Source organism: Aplosporella prunicola (genome assembly GCF_010093885.1).
Source record: "Aplosporella prunicola CBS 121167 unplaced genomic scaffold K452scaffold_22, whole genome shotgun sequence".
In the NCBI taxonomy this organism is placed as follows: domain Eukaryota; kingdom Fungi; phylum Ascomycota; class Dothideomycetes; order Botryosphaeriales; family Aplosporellaceae; genus Aplosporella; species Aplosporella prunicola.
This window is the reverse complement of record NW_022983550.1, coordinates 346903-365710: the sequence shown is the minus strand read 5'-3', so window position 1 is coordinate 365710 and position 18808 is coordinate 346903. Positions and strand designations below refer to the sequence as shown.

General features: G+C 54.8%; 7 protein-coding genes across 7 annotated transcripts; 3 read left to right on the top strand and 4 right to left on the bottom strand.

Moving 5' to 3' along the window:
• Positions 1 to 567: 567 nt before the first annotated feature.
• K452DRAFT_84608 (uncharacterized protein) lies at positions 568 to 1267 on the bottom strand. The gene has a single exon (XM_033547216.1). The coding sequence runs from the start codon at positions 1134 to 1136 to the stop codon at positions 744 to 746; it is 393 nt and encodes a 130-aa protein (XP_033394503.1). The 5' UTR covers positions 1137 to 1267; the 3' UTR covers positions 568 to 743.
• A 1125-nt stretch (positions 1268 to 2392) lies between these two features.
• Positions 2393 to 5235, bottom strand: K452DRAFT_311260 (uncharacterized protein; the record flags this gene model as incomplete). Its single annotated transcript, XM_033543404.1, has 2 exons — positions 2393 to 4885; positions 4948 to 5235. 2 exons carry the CDS (start codon positions 5233 to 5235, stop codon positions 2393 to 2395), a joined length of 2781 nt encoding a protein of 926 aa, XP_033394502.1.
• A 489-nt stretch (positions 5236 to 5724) lies between these two features.
• K452DRAFT_361015 (uncharacterized protein) lies at positions 5725 to 6703 on the top strand. The gene is made up of 2 exons (XM_033546392.1): positions 5725 to 5754; positions 5814 to 6703. Exons 1-2 carry the CDS (start codon positions 5733 to 5735, stop codon positions 6326 to 6328), a joined length of 537 nt encoding a protein of 178 aa, XP_033394501.1. The 5' UTR covers positions 5725 to 5732; the 3' UTR covers positions 6329 to 6703.
• Positions 6704 to 6937: 234 nt separating this feature from the next.
• K452DRAFT_276568 (carbohydrate-binding module family 18) lies at positions 6938 to 8919 on the bottom strand. The gene is made up of 2 exons (XM_033539284.1): positions 7975 to 8919; positions 6938 to 7921 (listed from the first exon to the last, which is right to left on the bottom strand). Exons 1-2 carry the CDS (start codon positions 8830 to 8832, stop codon positions 7037 to 7039), a joined length of 1743 nt encoding a protein of 580 aa, XP_033394500.1. The 5' UTR covers positions 8833 to 8919; the 3' UTR covers positions 6938 to 7036.
• Positions 8920 to 10045: 1126 nt separating this feature from the next.
• K452DRAFT_290433 (uncharacterized protein) lies at positions 10046 to 11897 on the bottom strand. The gene is made up of 5 exons (XM_033541001.1): positions 11619 to 11897; positions 11469 to 11564; positions 10672 to 11416; positions 10535 to 10620; positions 10046 to 10479 (listed from the first exon to the last, which is right to left on the bottom strand). Exons 1-5 carry the CDS (start codon positions 11631 to 11633, stop codon positions 10330 to 10332), a joined length of 1092 nt encoding a protein of 363 aa, XP_033394499.1. The 5' UTR covers positions 11634 to 11897; the 3' UTR covers positions 10046 to 10329.
• A 279-nt stretch (positions 11898 to 12176) lies between these two features.
• On the top strand, positions 12177 to 15132 carry K452DRAFT_233429 (uncharacterized protein; the record flags this gene model as incomplete). The annotated part of the gene is made up of 4 exons (XM_033537306.1): positions 12177 to 12489; positions 12545 to 14572; positions 14631 to 14827; positions 14878 to 15132. The coding sequence occupies 4 exons, from the start codon at positions 12177 to 12179 to the stop codon at positions 15130 to 15132; spliced, it is 2793 nt and encodes a 930-aa protein (XP_033394498.1).
• Positions 15133 to 15387: 255 nt separating this feature from the next.
• K452DRAFT_276562 (uncharacterized protein) lies at positions 15388 to 18691 on the top strand. The gene is made up of 4 exons (XM_033539283.1): positions 15388 to 16187; positions 16252 to 16717; positions 16782 to 18204; positions 18291 to 18691. The coding sequence occupies exons 1-4, from the start codon at positions 15474 to 15476 to the stop codon at positions 18349 to 18351; spliced, it is 2664 nt and encodes an 887-aa protein (XP_033394497.1). The 5' UTR covers positions 15388 to 15473; the 3' UTR covers positions 18352 to 18691.
• Positions 18692 to 18808: the final 117 nt, after the last annotated feature.

Here is an 18808-nt window from a genome sequence, read left to right as displayed (position 1 = left end):
GAGAATAAGAAGGAAAAAGAGCAACAATCTCTGGCACCTCACCTCTTTTATAAGAGCTCGACAACCCCGCCAGAGGACAGGGCAAGCTCGTCGAGCAGTCGATGATCGTTGCGGCAGTCAGCGTCCCTACCCAGCAGGTTCCCCAGCCGTGACCTCACCCCACTGGGGCACTTATCGATCGTCCGGGGAAGCCGCTCATGGACGTCAAAGTGTCAGGGTATCAGACCACAGAAGCAGCTCCATCTTTGCCTGGAAGCCAAGGCCGAGCCGAGCATTCTCTTCTGCACGCGTGCTCTCCGTCAATAAGCAGCGCGCAACGGCACGCCTCCAGCAGAGCCCCTCTCTCCTCGCCACGCCATGCGCCGCCACTCCCGCCTCGGTCTCAGAAGTAAGAGAAGGGGACGAAGATCCATCCGTCCGTTCCTCGCGACAGCTCTCTTTCCCAGCTTCCCCGGCCACTGATCGCCTACCCACGCTCCTCGACTCGGCAAGCCATGCGACTCCGGCGACTTTAGGCAAGTAAGCAACGGCAGCACAATTCTCCCCTTCTTGGCCCCCTCTGGGCGCCACGCTGCTCCAGCCAACGGATCGACCGATCCCACGCGGCCGCCAGCCAGCCTGCCGCGCTCCATCGGGCAGCAGCGCCCGCGCCCATCTCTCCTCTCGTGACGCGCCGCGGCGCGCTCGTCAGCAATACCGCTGCTGTTGCGCGTGTGACAGAGCCGAAGAGGTCGTCGTCCTTGTCAGCACGCGCGATTGGCTGCCGCGCCCGCTCGTACGATCGCCGGCTGCCGGCACACACGGATGGGGAAGCGGCCTGGCGAGCTCCCGGCATCACATGGAGGTGAGAGCCGCTTTGAACTGTCGTCTTTGTCGTCGAGACAGAGTCGAGCGAGAGCGTCTGTTGTCAATGTTAAAGATCGCGCGCAGATTCGATCTGCTGCGAGGTTCTTGCAGGCGATCCCGACGACCGGGAACACCGCAGTCGCTTTGGCACGTGACGCTGCCGGTTGAGGCATTGCAGCTGCCAAAACGGTACGGCAACACGAGAGGATTGCATGTGCCATGTTAGATCTCCCCAGGCTTCTTCTTCTTTCCTGCCCTACGCGCCCGTCGATACGGCTCGCAGCGAACATCGATCAACCTTGATCCAACAGTAAGGGTGACCTTGACCCTGCCCTTAGGATCAATAACTCCTTTTGCGGTCAAGCCATTAGCTGCTATTTTCGGTTCAAAGCAAGTGCTATCGCTATAGCTGTAGAAATTGGGCAAAAATTAGGGAAATGAGCGTATATGCTTCAGTGTAGCGCGAATTGAAATACAGTGGCACGGTAGATCAGTGAACAAATAAATCTTCGATGGGAACTTGAATGTTTGGGACTTTTGGGTAGTATAATTGTTAAGTAAAGGAGTCATGTAGAATATGTACAGGTATTTTATATGTCAAGCAGAAGGAGCCGTTATTCACTGTGTAGTCTTTTCTAAAAATTTCGAAAAATTCGAGAGGGCTGTCTCCACTTCATAAATCCAGAAGGTCCGCATCTATAGTAACTAACTATCACGGTAGTTGATTGACCCTTACGTGCCCACCTGGAAGAGATAGCCGGCAAAAGGGCAGTGATATCATTTTCTTCCTAATCAATCCCTTCTCATTCCTCAAATCTTACACAACAAAACTATCGTACCTAATATCTTCCAAATCAAACTTCCTTTCAAATCAATACTAACACCCACAGATGGCAACGGCAGTCCCTTCAACGCATATATGTACGGCCATTCAAAACACCCAGACAACAACCCCTCACCAATCAACACGCACCACAAACCCCTCCTCAGCCTCCTCACACCGTCCCAATCCCATCCCATTCAAACCCAACAACCGCACGAGCAAGCAAGCAATCCACTCACCATAAGAAAAGCAAAACAAAGGAGAAGGAAAAAAGTGTCTTCAAGACTACGTATATAAACCCGTGTGCGTACACAGCGACCCAAAGCAACAACAAAGCTAGAATAGACAGGTAAAAAGACAAAAGAAAAAGCAAGGAAACAATGCCGTCAAGGCCAGGACGAAAACGCAGCAGCAGCAGCAGCAGCAGCGGAAGCGTTCATCTATCGCGCAACCGACTCTCCCCAAGAATAAGAAAAGAAAGAAAATGAACCCCACTCCCCCCAGAACAAAGATAAAAATAACAGAAGAAAAAAACCGCAGAAAAACGCCATCGCTATGCCAATCTGGATATCAAGCGCGCCGGCAGTCCAGGCGCGCACACTTTTCGCTCTCCGTTGGCCTTGTCCGCCAAACCAACGACTGCAACAAAGGAGACTGACTGGGTAGGTACCTAATGTGTGTATGATTGCCTGCCGAACCGACCGACAGTCAACGCATGCGCCCTCACGAAGCCGTGACCATCCTCAGCCCATCCAGGCCCATCTTCTCTCTATCTCCGTCCTGACTACTCCGCACCTCGCCCTGCCCAGAGCCGGGCCCCGCGCCCGCCGTCCTCATCGTCTGACTGAACCGCTTCGGCGCCTCCTGCGTCTCCTCGCCGTCCACGCTCTCGTCCTCTCCGACCCCCGACTCGGCGTAGCCCTCGTAGTCGCTTGCGTCGCCTTCGCTGGGCGCGGCGCTGCTCGGCGCGTAGCTGGGCGCGTACTCGCTGCCGGCCACCGAGCCGGCTATCGAGCCAGAGATGGAGCCGGATATCGAGCCGCCGATTGTGCTGGGGGCGTATTCGCTCCTGCTGGTCGACCAACGCGGCTCGTCTTCTTCCTCTTCGATGCTCTCTTCGATCGCGCGCGTGTAGACCGGGGAGCGGGGCCCTTGGAAATCGATGATTGGCGTTTGCGGCCCGTAATCTGCGTACGAGTGGCGGATTGTGCTTGTTGGAGAGAACAGCGCGGATTCCGGCGGCTCTGCGTACGGCGTTGGCTCGTCTTCGGCTGAAGGCGAGATACTGAGCGGAGCCGAGGGGATTTGGTTCGATGGGGCAGAGCTCGTCGACGAGATCGAAATCGTGGAGTTGCGCTGGCGGTTGTGTCTACGCTCTTGCAATGGAAGAACGGCGTTATCGTCAGGTTCCGAGTTGTACTCTTCCGAGTTGTATTCGTCTGACGAGTCCTCGTGGACATAGGCAGGCTGAGGGACGTTGTACGAAGGCATTTCGGGTTCTTGCGCCTTCGCGATTGCGTATGCCGGATCATGCGTGAAAGATGACTTGGGTGTAATCGTGTTGCTGGGAGCACCTGCTAGTGCCGGCAAACTATCGTCCAGGTTATCGTCTTCAGGCAAATGGTCCATACCATCTTCGTGCGATAGCTCATCAATGGGAGACCCTTCATCCTCTTGCTCTGCCACAGCCTCATAATGCTCGACCTCAGAGGATGGCGCTGCCGCCGCTCTGAGTGTAGCCGTCGAAGTTCGACGTGAAATACCACGGAACGCCTTTTCCTCCATCAATGGAGTACTGTGGTCAACAGTATCATCGGCTTCGTAGAACGCATCAGCGGTGGCAGGATCCTCATCCTGCTCCTCAACTGGAGAGTAAGGCTCTATGGCTGCAAGTGTAGGCACCACGGCCTTGATCGTTGCGGTCGATGTCCGCCTGTCAGGCTCAGCTGCTCGCGGGACCTCCATAGCCTCGTAAAACAACATGAAGACGCCGCCCTGTGCAAGAACGTCTTCCTTGGAAACCCTCGAAACATCCTCATCGCTCAAACGCCACCAGCGCTCAGTCTCCTCATTCCTAATCAGCGGCTCTTCTTCACCCCTATCAGAATCATGGTCTTCAGCCTCGTACGGATGCTTCCGGTAGCAGATGTAATGACCATTCTCATGCCTTCCGTAGTGAGTGACCACAGACCTCAACTCGTAGGGGAGCACTGGCGAAGAACCACAAGGAGCTGACGAGGGAGGAGCAATCATAGACTCGGTAGGATTCGTGGGCCATCCCCTCATCTCTTCCCCATCTCCACTGCCCAGAGCCCAGGGACCAAGGTCCAAAACTTCTGGGAACTTGACGCTAGCATAGTTTTTGCTCATAGCACCGGTCATCTCATCAAAGACGCTCCGGTTAACGTGAATAACAAGAGATTTCGGCGGGCGGCCGATAACGGCTTGCCTGGACTTGGTGCTGCTGGTCCAATTCTTCCGCGGAATTTGGCATCTCTTGATGACAGTATTGTCGGCAAAGTCCTCATCTTCCAGAGCCTGGCGGACGGTATCGAGGCGAGATTTAAGCGACTCGCGCAAAGCTTCGGGCTGTTCAGATCCATCTCCGTTGCTAAGAAGGCGCTCCATGTTGTCTTTTGTCCGCAGCAGGGTACATTTGGCGCATTCAACACCTTCGATGGGCTCGAGCTTGGTGTATTCATGCAGACAGTCACGGATTTCGCATCCATATCCCCACAAGTTCTGGAGAGGTACAGTGAGGCAGTTGAAAGGAATCATGGATAAACCTTCAGTGAAGCCACAGCTCATGCAGCCAACTCGTTGTGCGAGGAGTCCTTCCAGCGGATTGCGCAGCGTCTCCGGGAATGAGGTAGAGGGGGACTTCCGGAACATTTGGACATTGCTTTGTGTGTTTTCATGCGAGAAGGGAAGATCTTCCAGTCCAGCGAGCTTGCGCGATTGCTTCTCAGCTCGCGAGATCTCCTTGTCAATCTCATCGAGGATCTTTGAGAAGTATTCCTGCGCATCCTGTTGCTGCCAACTACTCATGCTCTTCAACTTTGCGGGAGTCCAGAGATGCCGGCCATGGTTGCCCGGGTCGTTGAGTTTCTGGGAGATGTCCAACAGAGCGCCATGCGTGGAATCATCAGTCAAGCTATCAAACGTAGACATCCCCTTTGTGAGGAAGCCATCAAGGCTGCGCAAAGACGCCAGACCCTGGCCCATCGCTCGTGTTAGATGCAGATCTTCAATCTTAAAATAGACACAGGGGAACGTACCTGTATCACACAATTCTGATAGCAAGAGTTGTCCCAGTTGCCCAGTCCCGGCGGCGTATCATCCCGGCTGCCTTTCAGAAGCTTCCCGACTCCCCTCAGCGTCCTGTCGCCAGCCACAGCCTTGAGCATGCCGGCGCCGTCGAAGCCAAAGATTTTGCGCAGAACCTCGTTCTTGGCCGCGAACACGCTCGCTTTGATCCGCTCCTTCTCGGCCGCATCCGCGCTGCCATCATCCTCGACCACGGTGGTGGACGGGGTGCCAAGGGCGAAGACGAGTGGCGCTGGCATGATGTAGACAAAGCAATTCCAGAAGGTCTCTGGGATAACGCGTAGCGAAAGGTCGTAATGGGCCAGAAGTCGGTTCGCGGCAATGAGCCCGAGTACTAGCAGCACGAACAAGGACGCAGTGCTTGTCCGCGGGTCGTGGCTCTGGAGCACGGCGAAGGTGTCGTGCTGGGGAGCATACTCGTGCATGGTGCCTGGAAGCGCTCAGCCAGGGCGGCGAAGAAGATGACGGTTCGAGACAAAAGGAAAGCTGAGGAGCTCCCTTTGGTGCCGCATCGGGTGGTGCTGCAGCGGCGAGAGTGGAGTGGAGAGTTGGTGTCGAGACCGTTGAGAAGGCCTGGAGCACGAACGGACGGGAGTCTTATGAGAGCTCGGACAACTGTTACACGTACAGGACCGTGGCTGGTGCGTGCCGATCCGGCAATCTCCTGTGGCGCAATCTACCGTACTTTTTTGGTCCCACGCGCTTTCTGCGCAACCATCAGCAAGCAAGCACCACCATGGCAAAGGCCAAGAACCAGCGTATTTTTACCCCAGATCCCCGCGCCGCCGCCGCGCTCTCCCGCTGACCCCTGCTCCAGAAGTCTCCAAGCACTCGCGCGCCGCCCGCCGCGCCGAGTTGCCCGTCGACAAGTCCCTTCTGCCCGACGCTTCGTCTCTTCCCAAGCACAAGCCAAAAGCCGAGGTCAGCGACTCCGTGCTCGCTGCCCAAAATGCCGGCGTCTCCAAGAAGCAGAAGCAGAAGCGCATGACCCACCAGCAGCGCATGCGCCAGGAAAAGGCCATGGACCGCGCAGAGGCCGTCATGGACCAGCTGGAGAAGAAGGTCTCCGAGAGCAAGAGGAGGGGCAGGAAGGTGCAGGACCGAAGAAAGGAGTGGGAGGCTCTGAACGGCGATGCTAAGAAAAAGGTGCTGGCTGCCGACGAGGACAACGACGAGGACGACGTGGATATGGATGTCGCGACTGGGTCAAAACAGGCTACGCTGGCGAGCATCAACGCGGCTACCGTTGCAGCCTCGGGCAGGAAGCCTGCGCCCAAGGCTCCGGTCGCAGCTGAGCCCGAGGCCGAGACTATGGAGGATGAGGTGTACTGAGCTCTGCCGGACGGACGTCTTGGTATTACACACCTACCTCCAGGTTTCTTTGCGCTATAACGTCACGATGCGGTTCGGCTACACTATCCTTCCTTTGAACGCCCGCTGGCAGCGAACAACGACCATGTGAAGGAGCATGGAGTATTCAGCCCGGGCTTCTTAGCGATGAGGCTATCCGTCCTAAAGGCCTGTTAGGTCGTTAAAAGTTTTTCTGGAGCAGATACACTATACCCCTGTTATGACCACGGGAAGACGAAATGAATACTGTCTATATCTGTCAATGCAACCTAATGCAACAAAATTCAAGCCTTACAGATGGATCGCTCAGAATTCTTCGCATTTATAGACGACAGTGGTAAAGTCTCTTGACAGCCAAAGAGCCTGAAGGTTCGGTCTAAGACAAATTAACGTCATCGTCTCACAAATGAAAACATTTTCCAATGCGTTAATGCCACCATGAGGCAGGAGGGGACAGGTTCGGTCTCCGAAGAAAGGCAATGTAATCAGCAATGTAATCAAAACACCCGTTGCTCTCGACTTCATGCAGACATGGTCAAGAAACAAGATCACAACACCAATATGGAATTCAACACTCAAGCGTCAACATGTGACAGAACGACTTCTCACATTCATTGGGGTCGTGTCATAAAGACATTACATAACTATCAATTAGGTTTAGAACTCAATGCTAGTAATAAAAAGCGACGTTTATGCGCCGATAGCCTGGGGGTTCCAGAAGACGCTCTTGGGGTCCACGGCCTTCTTGACGCTCTCCAGTCTCTCGTAGAGCGCGTCGCCATAGTACACCTTGTGGGCCTCCTCGGCGCTCAGGCTGGGGTCGATGTAGTTCAGGTAGGCGCCAAACTCAGCGTTGGGCATCTTGCTGGTCATGGCGTCGTTGAGGCCATCAAGGAAGGTCATGGCGCTCTGGGGCAGGGTCTGGTCGGCTGACGTGAAGATGTAGTGCTGGGCAACCCAGAGCGAGTTACGGTCGCTGTAGGCCGCGAAAGAGGTGTCCTTGTTGTTGATCTGGCTGTCGGGGCCGCCGTACAGGTTGACGATGCTGTACCAAGACGCGCCGGCGGTCTTGCCCTGGTTGATCATGTAGTCGAAGTACGACGTCAGGGCGTCGTGGGTCAGCGGGGTGTCCTCAGGGACAGTGACAGACTTGGCGAAGAAGTTGTCGTGTTGGTCGTAGCCGCTCGTAGGCACCGTAATAGTGGAGGCACCTCCAAGCTTCTGCAGAGACGCGATCCAGCCCATGCTCTGAACGTCGGACGAGGTCGGCTTGGGCAGGCCGCGCAGCAGCTCCGGGGCGATCTTGGAGTTGAACTCGTCCTCGGTGCCGAAGTAGGTGCCGCTGAGACTGAAACCAGAACCGTCCATGTACATGCCGAAGCCAATCTTGCGGTCAACGACAGTGGCGTTCTGTGCGACATCTTGGATGTGCTGGAAGTACGTCGCGGTCTGCTCACCGGACTGCCACATGTCGGCCAGACCATAAGAGAAGTAAACAATGCTTTCAGGAGCCTCGTGCGTCTGCAGGTAGAACTTGGTAACTATACCAATGGAATCCGCAGCACCACGGCAAGCCTAATAATTTCATTAGCATTCGCTTCAGTGAGGATATGTTCAGTTTTTCTTACCCAGTAGACGTCCGAGTTCTCGGTCTCAGTAGCGTGGACTTGAGTGCCGTCGGCAAGCACAACATCCAAGCCGATAATCTGGTCCATGGCCAGACCCCAGTTACGAGAGTCATAACCGTAACCACCGTGGGTAGCATGGCCACCGAGACCAACAGCGGGGCAAGTGCCGTGGGCCATGGCACGCTTGCCCTGGTCGTGGATGCCCTGGGCCAGGTTACCGAGCCTCGTTCCGCCACCAGCAGTAGCAATACCGGTAGTGGCATCCACGTTGATGTCGTGAAGTTCGTGCAGATCAATCATCATGCTGCCGTCCTTGCCACCAAGGCCATAGGCGGCGTAAGAGTGGCCACCACCCCTGGCCTGGACCTTGATGTCGTTCTGGGCCGCGCACACGACCGCATCAGACACATGTTGCTCAGTGGTGGGCAGAACAATGACAGCGGGGGTGTGGGGGAGGCGAAGGTTGTAGGGCTTGGAAAGAGCCGCGAAGTCGTTGGAAGAGATTAGGCTGATGGGGACATCCTTGTCACCCAAGCAGTCAGTCAACGTGGAGGGAGCCGTTGCGGTAGACGTAGGGGCCTGGGTCGACGATGGCTTGCTGGACTGGGAAGTGGTCGGGCTGCTGCCAGTGCATTTGCCTGCACTGGCCTGGCACTCGCTTCCGCAGTAGGCCTCGCCAGTGCCGCACCAACCGAACTTGGAGCAGCAGTTGCCAAAAGAGGAGCCAGCGCATGTAAAGCCAGACGTACCACCGCAGCTGCCGTCGGTTGAGACCTTGAGAGCATCGCCAGCCGGAGCAGGAGCCGCGGCAGCAAGGCCAGCCAAAGTGCTGGCGGCCAAAAGAGACTTGAACATCATCTTGGCACTGACGCCCGGGGGGAGGTATTAAGAGAGATTAGAAGGAGGCCTATAAAGATCCTCGGATAGTGAAAGCGAATGAAGATGAGCGAGCGAGGTGGTGAAAGAGAAGTATCTGGGGGGGGGGGGCATCTAGATAGTTATAGGTAGTAGAGCGGGAAGAAGCAGGTGCGGTAACATTGCCCAAGCAGGCAGCAAAGCAGCCGCCAGAGCCGCATAGAGGTGCACACTCGCACGGCACGGAGGGCCCTAATACGGACTACGATGGGACCTCACAGTTCCATAGACGCCACCAACGTGCAGCTTGTCCAAAGCTTGAGGGAAAATACGAGGGAAGCGGCCAACCATGCTGTGACAGGCATAGATGCGCTGCGGCGGGCCGACGTCCTGGGCGGAGATTTCGCTCCTGGCCCGGGGATAGGGCTGGCCGGCGGGGCCAAAAATAGCCCTCTCCGCAGTACGCTGCCAGTCTCTCACCTCAGCCCGCTCTCCACATAGCGTGTGGCTTATGGCTCGCGATGATGACATTGCCTCGCTGGCACAGAGGGTGGCCTCGAGGTCCAACAAGTGATTAGTTTCACGTCTGGCTTTGCTCCTCAACAGTCTTCGGACAAATATCCTTGCGCCGATCCGTACTGCTAATGATCGCCCTTCTGGAAAGGCAAGCCGACTTGCCGGCGGGGTTTCATGCTCAAGAGAAAGGAGAAGCAGCCACCCACATTTTCTGCTAGGACAACATGAGAGTAACCTGAAGTCAGACGCGTTCACGCGATGGTGGTATGTATGGATCTGCTACAGGTCTCGGAGTGACCGTTTTCAGCCTGCATCAGCATAGTCTTTTAAGGTTATCGGTCTTAGGCATACAGCACCGAATACAACAAAAATAGTGCTGCCTGGTGCGGATACCCGGTTTCCGATTCATGGCCAAAGCGATAAACGAACACGACGGTGCTAGCTTCAGAGCAATGCACGCTGTTGGAGGAGCCAGCCTATGGTTCCAGAGCCATGTGGGAGCCACAGTGCTCAGCTTCTGATGGGCTTAGTTTCTGTTCTGCCGGGAAACATGACACAGCATTACGGTGCTTGAGCTAGGTATGTAGTATGCCGTCAGCCGCATTGGCGCACATTCCCTTGCCAGTTACGGCGGAGGCGGCGAGTGGCTTACAGCGGGCGTCAACTACGCTAGGAGACAATGATAGGTAATCAATTATAGTGAGGCTCTTTCCATTGGAGATCTCCTGAACAGTTGCTACGTTAGACGGTGTGTTTAGGGGAATTGACGCCTCGCACCGGATTGGTACTACTTCTGTGTAAAACGGTCTCCCGCATGTCCGAGCCAAAAGCAATACCCCCACCTATCTAGTAGCGCTCAACGCTTGCTTACTAGCCTAACTTTCAATTTAACGCCAAAACGCTTTCGCTACGCTTCTTCTACAACCGAACCATCAACAAACGCCATAAGCCAAGCCGTGAATATGACGCTGACAATGCCACCCTTCAACCGCACGCAAACCCGACGGCAGGCGTCCGTATACCGGAGCTGGAGCGGGAAGCGGACTGCGTAATAGTGCTTTTGTCGGGGCCTGTGATCGTCTGACCTTTGTTGACTGCGAACTGCGACGAACGCTTGTGTGCGGGGTCGTGGCTCTGCGAGGTGCGTTAGTGCTGCTGAACGTCGTGCAGCAACGGATAGGGGACTCACGTAGTACTCGTCAATGATGGGGTGGATCATCACAGTCTGCTTGTGAATAGTGACCGTAGAGTTGGTAGGGACGGTAACCCAGTTGTCTGTACGACGTGTCAGTGGGTAAGTACAGCTAGAAAGAACGGTGGGCTTACCTCTCTCAAAAGTCAATGGCTCACTAGCTACGAGCACAATGTCGGCACCCTTATCCCTCCTCTCCATTTTGTAGTCTTTCTTGTCAGCATCGATGTTGACATTGCTCTGCTCCTTCCAGCTGGTACCAGAGGAAAAGAACAGGCTTGCCGCCTCATCAGTCATGCTGCTCACGTATCGCGAGCAAACAACACTGGTTCCATCCGTGACCGCAAAGTTGAGCAAGCTCCTCGTATCCTCCTCCTTGACGTCCGCTGTGATTCCCTTAATAAGCGTATTAATTCGCTCAATAGTCTTCAACATTGCCTTCCTCAGAACCGTGTGTCCAAATCCATTCTCACCAACTTCCGCGTTGGGCGAATGACCCATGCGCTCCATGCTGTCCAGGAAGAGAGCAAAGCACCACTCGCTATCCGTGGAGCCTTGGACGAAATTGAACCACTCGTCGCCCAGCGATGCAGCAAGTCGTCTTTTGACATGCTTCCAGCCGCCGACTCCGCCATTGTGCATCCACATGAGCCCCCTGTGCCGGAAGGGGTGGCAGTTGCTGTCGGAAAGGTTACCTTCCGTGGTGGCGCGAACATGCGCGAAGATCAGGTTCGAGGTCGTCTTCGAAGCAAGGCGCTCCAGGTTAATGCAGTTCCACGCGGGAATGGTAGACGTGAAGATACAGGGCTCGGGACCCAGGTCAGGCGACGTGTAGTAGCCGACACCAAAGCCATCGCCATTGTGAGGGCGGCGCGTGTCCTGTCAAAAGTTAGAAACGCGGTCCGGGGGCGGGCAAGTTGGAGCTGCGCACGAGTCGGAGGCGGGAGTCGTAGGATTGGGTCAGGATGGAATGCGTGGGGTCAAGGATGAGCTTGGAGAGCAGAATCTCATCCTTGCCTTTGTAGACCTGAGAGATGTAAGTTCCCGCTTACGGCATCAATCGCTCTGGCGGGGGATCTACCAGAAATCTGCACATGGTACCGTCGCAGGGCTTGCCGAGGGGAGTCAGAGGTTAAAGACACGGCAGGAGACAAGGAGGCACTGCGGAGATAACTAGGTGCGGGCTACAGTGCCGATGGTTGTACACGTCTCACGAAGCTGGGAGTTTGTTGGCAAAAGAAAGAAATGCGGTAAGACGGGGCGGGCTTGGAGGTTCCAAAGGGCAGCGCGCGATGACGCGATCCTAACGGCGACCTGCCTAGGTACCTAGCGACCTATCTATCGCCTTATCGTGGAAGATGAAAGGATTCATTCCAACCAGAAGCCATAGCTCCAGCCAGCCGGCGGAATGCATCTTTAACCCCGCGCAGATACTAGTCAAAGCCAATCCGTGGTGTTGAGAGCTGCTACTCCCTACAGGGCAAGGACAGTCGCACGTGTCCCTTGCTAGGGCTGGCCAAGGCGGTCTACGTCAACCCGCTCTCCCAAACAGCTTCCCCATTAGCACCGTTTTCCTTCTCTATCCCTATCGCACCGCCAACTTATGACCCGGCGGCTGCGCTGATTTCTCCTTGCAAGCATGAGCGGGAGGCTCCTCTCCGCGCGTTTGGCTCCCTTGGCTCGCCGCGCTCAACTATTCGCTCCGCCGCGGAGGTTTACCCACGGCCTGTCCTCCAACGCGGGGGGTCTTTTGCGCTCAGAATCCGGACTCCGCACATCCCGCCTGCGAACATGGCCTCCTGGCGCCTATTCGTTGCACAACGTCCCCGCCGTCCGCACGATATCCTTTGTCCGCATCCTCCCTAAGCTTTTCCAGAAATTTGCGACCTTGGGTGCTGTCGGAGGGGCTACAATCGTCGGAGGACTCGTATACCTGCAAAATCAGGCTATAAGTGCGTCATACATTTTTTGCAACCTAAAGCTCCGCTAACGGCTATCATCATGCAGAGGGTGTCGATTGGGCCAGCAACATTTTGAATAACGGAAAAGACTTGGCCACGGGCACCGCGGGCACCCTATTCGAAGGCGCAAACGGCATCTATCAACAGACGAGGGATGGCTGGAATAAGACCAAGGCGGATTTGGAACTGCCGGAATGGCTGCAGAACCTGTTGAAGGCAGATGAAACGTCTGGTGGTGGTGAGCAGGAAGGCCCTTCTGGCCCCGAAGGCTCTCCGAAGCAGAGCGGCTCAGGCGCAGCGGCTGCGGGCGGTGCCTCCGCCGCCGCTTTCGGCTACGAGCAATCGGGAGATGATGACCGGTCGGATGAGAAGATTGCCCGGGACGAACAGATGATGATGCTTACGAAGAAGATGATTGAGATCAGAGGCCTTCTGCAGACAGTCGGCCAGTCCGATCAGTTGACTCTTCCCTCGATAGTGGTCATTGGATCGCAGTCTTCGGGCAAAAGCTCAGTCCTGGAAGCAATTGTCGGTCATGAATTCCTTCCTAAAGGATCCAACATGGTCACCCGGAGGCCCATCGAGCTGACACTGGTCAATACTCCGGAAGCCAAGGCTGAATATGGAGAGTTCCCAGCTCTGGGTCTTGGGAAGATTACGGATTTCTCCCAAATCCAGAAAACCCTGACGGACCTCAACCTGGCCGTGCCGGCTGAGCAGTGTGTCACAGACGATCCTATCCAGCTTCGCATCTACTCTCCGAATGTCCCTGATCTCTCTCTTATCGATCTTCCTGGATACATTCAAGTGGCTGGTCGGGACCAACCCATTGAACTCAAGGAGAAGATTGCCGAGCTCTGTAACAAGTACATCCAGCCCCCCAATGTCATCTTAGCTATCTCTGCGGCCGATGTCGATCTGGCCAATTCTACCGCCCTGCGTGCATCCCGGAAGGTCGATCCTCGGGGTGAGCGGACCATCGGTGTCATTACGAAGATGGATCTCGTCGACGCCGCTAGAGGCGCTGATCTGCTTACTGACAGAAAGTATGCCCTTCGGTTGGGCTACGTTGGCGTGGTATGCCGCGTCCCTCAAACCACTGGAGGTCTCTTCACCCGGGGCAATGGCAACATCCAAAAGGCCATCACACGCAACGAGAATGCGTACTTTTCGTCTCATCCTTTAGAGTTTGGGCCAGAAACTGATGTCGATGTTGGCACGAATAACTTGCGAAAGAAGCTTATGTATGTTCTCGAGAACACCATGGCTTCAAGCTTGAAGACGACGAGCGAAGCGATCCAGCGCGAACTGGCTGAGGCTACTTATGAGTTCAAGGTGCAATACAACGACCGTCCTCTCAGCGCCGAGTCTTACCTCGCAGAGAGCCTTGATGCCTTCAAGCACTCGTTTAAGGACTTCTCTGAGCACTTCGGCCGCCCTCAGGTTCGCGAGATGCTCAAGCATGAGTTGGACCAGCAAGTTCTTACTCTCCTTGCCCAAAGGTACTGGAATCGGCCATTCGACGACCTGCAACCTCCACTTCCGGAAACGGATCCTCTGATTGAGCTACCGAAAGCTGATCCTGATAACCCACTTTGGCACTTGAAACTTGATGCCTCAAGCTCATCCCTGACGAAGCTTGGTATTGGGCGGCTAGCCACGACAGTCGTTGCAAGCTCTTTACAGGCTCACGTCGACCACTTGATTGCTAACTCCACTTTTGCCGCGCACCCGTTTGCCCGTCAGGCCATCACCGAGGCCTCGACTTCCATCTTACGGGAGCTTTCTTACGACATTAGCGATGAGCTGGAGATCTGCATCAAGCCGTACAAGTACCGGATCGAAGTTGAGGACCACGAGTGGACAAAGGGCAGGGAGAGCGTGACTGCCGTGCTCAAGGAAGAGCTGCTCATGTGTGAGAACGCTGTGAAACAGGTGGAGAACGAAGTAGGAGGTCGTAAGAAGCTCAAGGATGTCATGGGTTTTATTGACCGTGTGAGGAATGGTCAAGTTGTCATTGAGGGCAGTGGCATCGGTGGCGCAGGAGGATTCAGCGCAGCTTTGCTTGAGAAAGGTACGCTGTCACTGCTTTCCTTTCTTTGCGATTGGCCGTATACTAATGGTTCCATCAGGACGTGAGGGTGTTTTCCTCCGGGACCGTGTCGATGTCCTCAAGATGCGCCTCATGGCGATCAAGTCCAAACAGTGTGCGAACAAAAAGAACAAGTACTACTGCCCGGAGGTCTTCCTGGACGCAGTCGCGGACAAGCTGACTACGACGGCCGATCTTTTCCTCGATGCCGAGCTGCTGTCCAAGTTCTACTACGTCGTAAGTTCTAATCTTATGCTTCGCTGGGTCTCACTGTTAACACGCGCTAGTTCCCCCGCGAGCTAGAGGCTCGCCTTGGTCGTAACCTGTCTCAGGCCGAAATCGAGCGTTTTGCGCGCGAGGACCCTAAGATCCGCCGCCACCTGGATGTGGTACGGAGGAAGGATCTGCTTGAGCACGTGCTGAAGGAGATGGAGTCCTTGCGGCAGCTTGAGGCTAGAGAGAAGCGTGGTATTACGCGCCCGTCGGAACGGGGGTTCAGGGAAAGGGATGGTCAGAGGGGACGCGGATGGGGTCTGTTCTAGCGTAGAGATCGATGCATTGGGTATGGCTGCGCAGGCGTTTTTCAATTGTTGCGAAGATACCAAAACCGGGGGAGGAATCATGGAACACGATACGCCGCTCCCTCGTAAAGTAGACGAACACGACAAATAGCAACTCTCAGTCTGGGTGTCTGGATGCGCGGAGCTTGGGCCGTGGGTATCTCCGGCTAAGTCCGCTGGGTGACAAGCTGCGGCGAGCGTCATTCCAGCCGAAGCTCGACGCCAGGACGCCGTTCACAGTCGGTCAACCTCCCACCACTTTTGCACGCAACCCAGCGTCAACGCTCGAACAGCGCGTCCTCGCGGACACAAACAGGCAATCCATGCAGGGTCCGCATTCCCCCGCTGGTGCTGATTCAGACAACGCTCAACCCTCCTCCGACCGCAAGCGCAAGCTCCACCAAGCTCGTGACGCCACTAAGCAGCAAACCATATCCGACGTTCTATCTACTTCGCAGCAAAAACCCACCACCGTGTCGCCCCGAAGCAAACGTGTCAAACCCAATCCTCCAGACGGAGAGGCTTCGTCACATCACCCCGCAACCGCGACAAGCACGCGACCTCTGCCGCCAGAGAAGATGTACACCTTCACGAGCAAAAGGAATAATGGGGAAGTCATAGATCTTACGGGCACCCCGAGCCCGGCTCCGAGTCCCGCCCGCCGTCCCAATGGCGCCCGTAAGCCAAACTTCAATCCTCATACCGGAGCCAAACAACTTGTGGTCAAGAATCTCAAGAAGCCGTCGACGAAGGATCCGTGGGAATACTTCAACACGATTTGGACCAAGATTGATGCAGCATTGGACACGGTTTTCAAAGGCGATGAAATCAACTTCTCCCTCGAGACGTTATACAAGGGCGTTGAGAACATCTGCCGCCAGAATCAGGCTGCCGATCTGGCGAACAAGTTACATGAGAAATGCAGGACATATGTTGAGACTGGATTGAAGGACCCATTAATTGCGAAGGCGAGCGCAAGTAATGTGGACGTGTTGAAGGCGGCGCTGTCAGCTTGGAAGACGTGGAGGGCTCACCAGGTATGGGCATTTTGGTTGCCACATTCAGTTTGCCACATTGATGTCCATCTGACAAAATTTCCAGAAACCACTCCTATGGATATTCTGCTTCCTCGACCGCTCGTACTTGCTACCACGAAACCAAACTCTCGACGCTCAGTCCATCGTATTCTTCCGCACTCTTATCTGCGAAGACCCCACTTTACAGCCCAAGATTGTGATGGGGGTCTGTGATCTTGTTGCAGCTGACAGATCCGGTGATGACTTCGACAAAGATATCTTCAAAGATGCTGTCTCCATGTTCCATAGTCTAACAATCTACACTAGCACACTTGAGCCCAAGCTCCTAGAACTCTCACAGCAGTACATCATTAGCTGGGGAGAACAGTCTAGCGCCAGCAAGAGTCTGGCGGAATATGTGCGTAGCGTGATGGAGCTCATAGAAAGGGAGATGGAACGCTGCGAGCTTTTCAACTTCGAGGCTACTACCAGCCGTGATCTTCTTGGTTTACTGGAAGAGCATCTGATCCAGAAGCAGCAAGAACGCCTGGGTATGGGTTTTTTGTTCCTTGATAGGGATTTTACTTTGAAAGCGCCATTGCTAAGATATCATAGTCAACCGAGACGAAATTGCCGACCTCATGGACGAGAACGCAGTGCACGATTTGGAGCAGACATACAAGCTTCTTGATCGCAGAGGTCTTGGAACTAAGCTGCGACCAGCTTTTGAGAAGTGGATCGAGGACACTGGAACTGCAATTGTATTTGACGAAAAGGAGCAGGAGTCCATGATCATCAAGCTTCTTACGCTGAAGAAGCAACTTGACACTGTCTGGCGCGTGTCCTTCCATCGCGACACTGAGCTCGGCCATGGCCTTCGCGAAGCCTTCGAACTTTTCATCAACAAATCCAAGAAGACAACTGCAACCTGGAACACAGACAATTCGAAGCCAGGCGAAATGATCGCCAAGTACGTCGACACGTTATTGCGCGGCGGCGCCAAAGCCATCCCTACTCAACTTTCTCTTATCGCGGCTAAGCAAGCCGACCCTGAGGTTGATGAAAACGAGTTGGCTTTTGATGAAGACACGGAAATGAACAACCAGCTGGACCAAGTCCTCGATCTTTTCCGGTTCGTTCATGGCAAGGCAGTCTTTGAAGCTTTCTACAAGAAAGACTTTGCGCGCCGTCTGCTCATGGGACGCAGTGCCAGCGCGGATGCTGAAAGAAGCATGCTGGCGCGTCTCAAGACAGAGTGTGGTGCTGGCTTTACACAGAACCTTGAGCAGATGTTCAAGGATATTGATTTGTCCCGTGAAGAGCTAGGCAGCTACAAATCGCTTCTCGAGGAGCGTGGTGACAAAGTCGGTGTTGATTTGTCTGTCAACATCCTCTCAGCATCTGCCTGGCCAACTTATCCAGATATTCCTGTGGTTATCCCTACCGAGATCCAGGGCGCGCTGGACAAGTTCACAGACCACTACAAGAGCAAGCACTCCGGGCGCAAGTTGGACTGGAAGCACGCTCTTGCGCACTGTCAGATCCGCGCTCGATTCCCCAAGGGCAACAAAGAGCTCATCGTCTCATCCTTCCAAGCCGTCGTCATGCTGCTCTTCAACAACGTCAAGCCAGGCGAGCACCTAAGCTACGAGCTCCTGAAAGCGGAGACGGGACTTCCGCCACCAGAGCTCAAGCGCACGCTGCAGTCGCTGGCGTGCGCCAAGCTGCGCCCACTGACAAAGCACCCCAAGGGCCGCGACATCAACGAGACGGACACGTTCACCTTCAACGAGAAGTTCACGCACGAGAAGTACCGGCTGAAGGTCAACCAGGTGCAGCTGAAGGAGACGAAGGAGGAGAACAAGGAGACGCACGAGCGCGTCGCCGCGGACCGCAACTTCGAGACGCAGGCGGCCATTGTGCGCATCATGAAGAGCCGGAAGCGGATTGGGCACGCGCAGCTTGTTGCCGAGGTCATTGAGGCGACGAAGAAGAGAGGCGTGCTGAGCGTGCAGGACATCAAGAAGAACATTGATCGGTAAGTGGGACTGCTGGACCTAGTGGTGTTGTTGAATGAGTGCATGCTTTCTCGGACATTTGCTGACGGTTCTCTTTTTCCTCTAGGCTCGTCGACAAGGACTATATGGAGCGCGAGGAGAATAACGAGTACAGCTACATTGCTTAGACGTGGGAATGCCACTCTCGGATTTTGCTGGCAGGCTCGCCGGTTTTCAGTGGGTGTTGTGGTAGGATAGCCGCCTGAGAGTTTCCATGGTTGGTCTAGGCATGGCTGGAATGTACTCAGCCTTCGTGGCAACGAACAAATTAAACTTCCATTGATGGGGTGGCTTGAAATTGGCTCTAATACGGTTTCGTGTTTTGCGTTTTAGTTGTTGCTGGGGCTAACGGGTATAGAGTAAGAATCGTCAAGGAATAAATGGAGGCGAACCGCAACCAAGGATTATTTTCTTACCTTCATATTTGAGCAAATTTAACAAACAGATAATGTTACCTAAAACATTCACCACGGGCAGCCTGTCGAGAACTGCCCTTGCCTCATGCTCAGTCACAAACCACCAAGCGCATCTTGAAGTCATTGTACGAGTATCATCGTGCAAACATAAAAGTTATCCCAGCATCAC

Bases quoted from the DNA above. Each gene is read 5' to 3' on its own strand.
- K452DRAFT_84608 (XM_033547216.1), bottom strand. From the start codon at position 1,136: ATGTTCGCTGCGAGCCGTATCGACGGGCGCGTAGGGCAGGAAAGAAGA.
- K452DRAFT_290433 (XM_033541001.1), bottom strand. The intron at 10,621-10,671 runs GTAAGCCCACCG...CACGTCGTACAG, and splicing joins GCCATTGACTTTTGAGAGAG to ACAACTGGGTTACCGTCCCT. The intron at 10,480-10,534 runs GTGAGTCCCCTA...CGCACCTCGCAG, and splicing joins CCATCATTGACGAGTACTAC to AGCCACGACCCCGCACACAA.
- K452DRAFT_276562 (XM_033539283.1), top strand. From the start codon at position 15,474: ATGCAGGGTCCGCATTCCCCCGCTGGTGCTGATTCAGACAACGCTCAA. The intron at 16,188-16,251 runs GTATGGGCATTT...CAAAATTTCCAG, and splicing joins AGACGTGGAGGGCTCACCAG to AAACCACTCCTATGGATATT. The intron at 16,718-16,781 runs GTATGGGTTTTT...AAGATATCATAG, and splicing joins GAAGCAGCAAGAACGCCTGG to TCAACCGAGACGAAATTGCC.
- K452DRAFT_276568 (XM_033539284.1), bottom strand. From the start codon at position 8,832: ATGATGTTCAAGTCTCTTTTGGCCGCCAGCACTTTGGCTGGCCTTGCT. The intron at 7,922-7,974 runs GTAAGAAAAACT...TGAAATTATTAG, and splicing joins AGAACTCGGACGTCTACTGG to GCTTGCCGTGGTGCTGCGGA.
- K452DRAFT_361015 (XM_033546392.1), top strand. From the start codon at position 5,733: ATGGCAAAGGCCAAGAACCAGC. The intron at 5,755-5,813 runs GTATTTTTACCC...CCCCTGCTCCAG, and splicing joins GGCAAAGGCCAAGAACCAGC to AAGTCTCCAAGCACTCGCGC.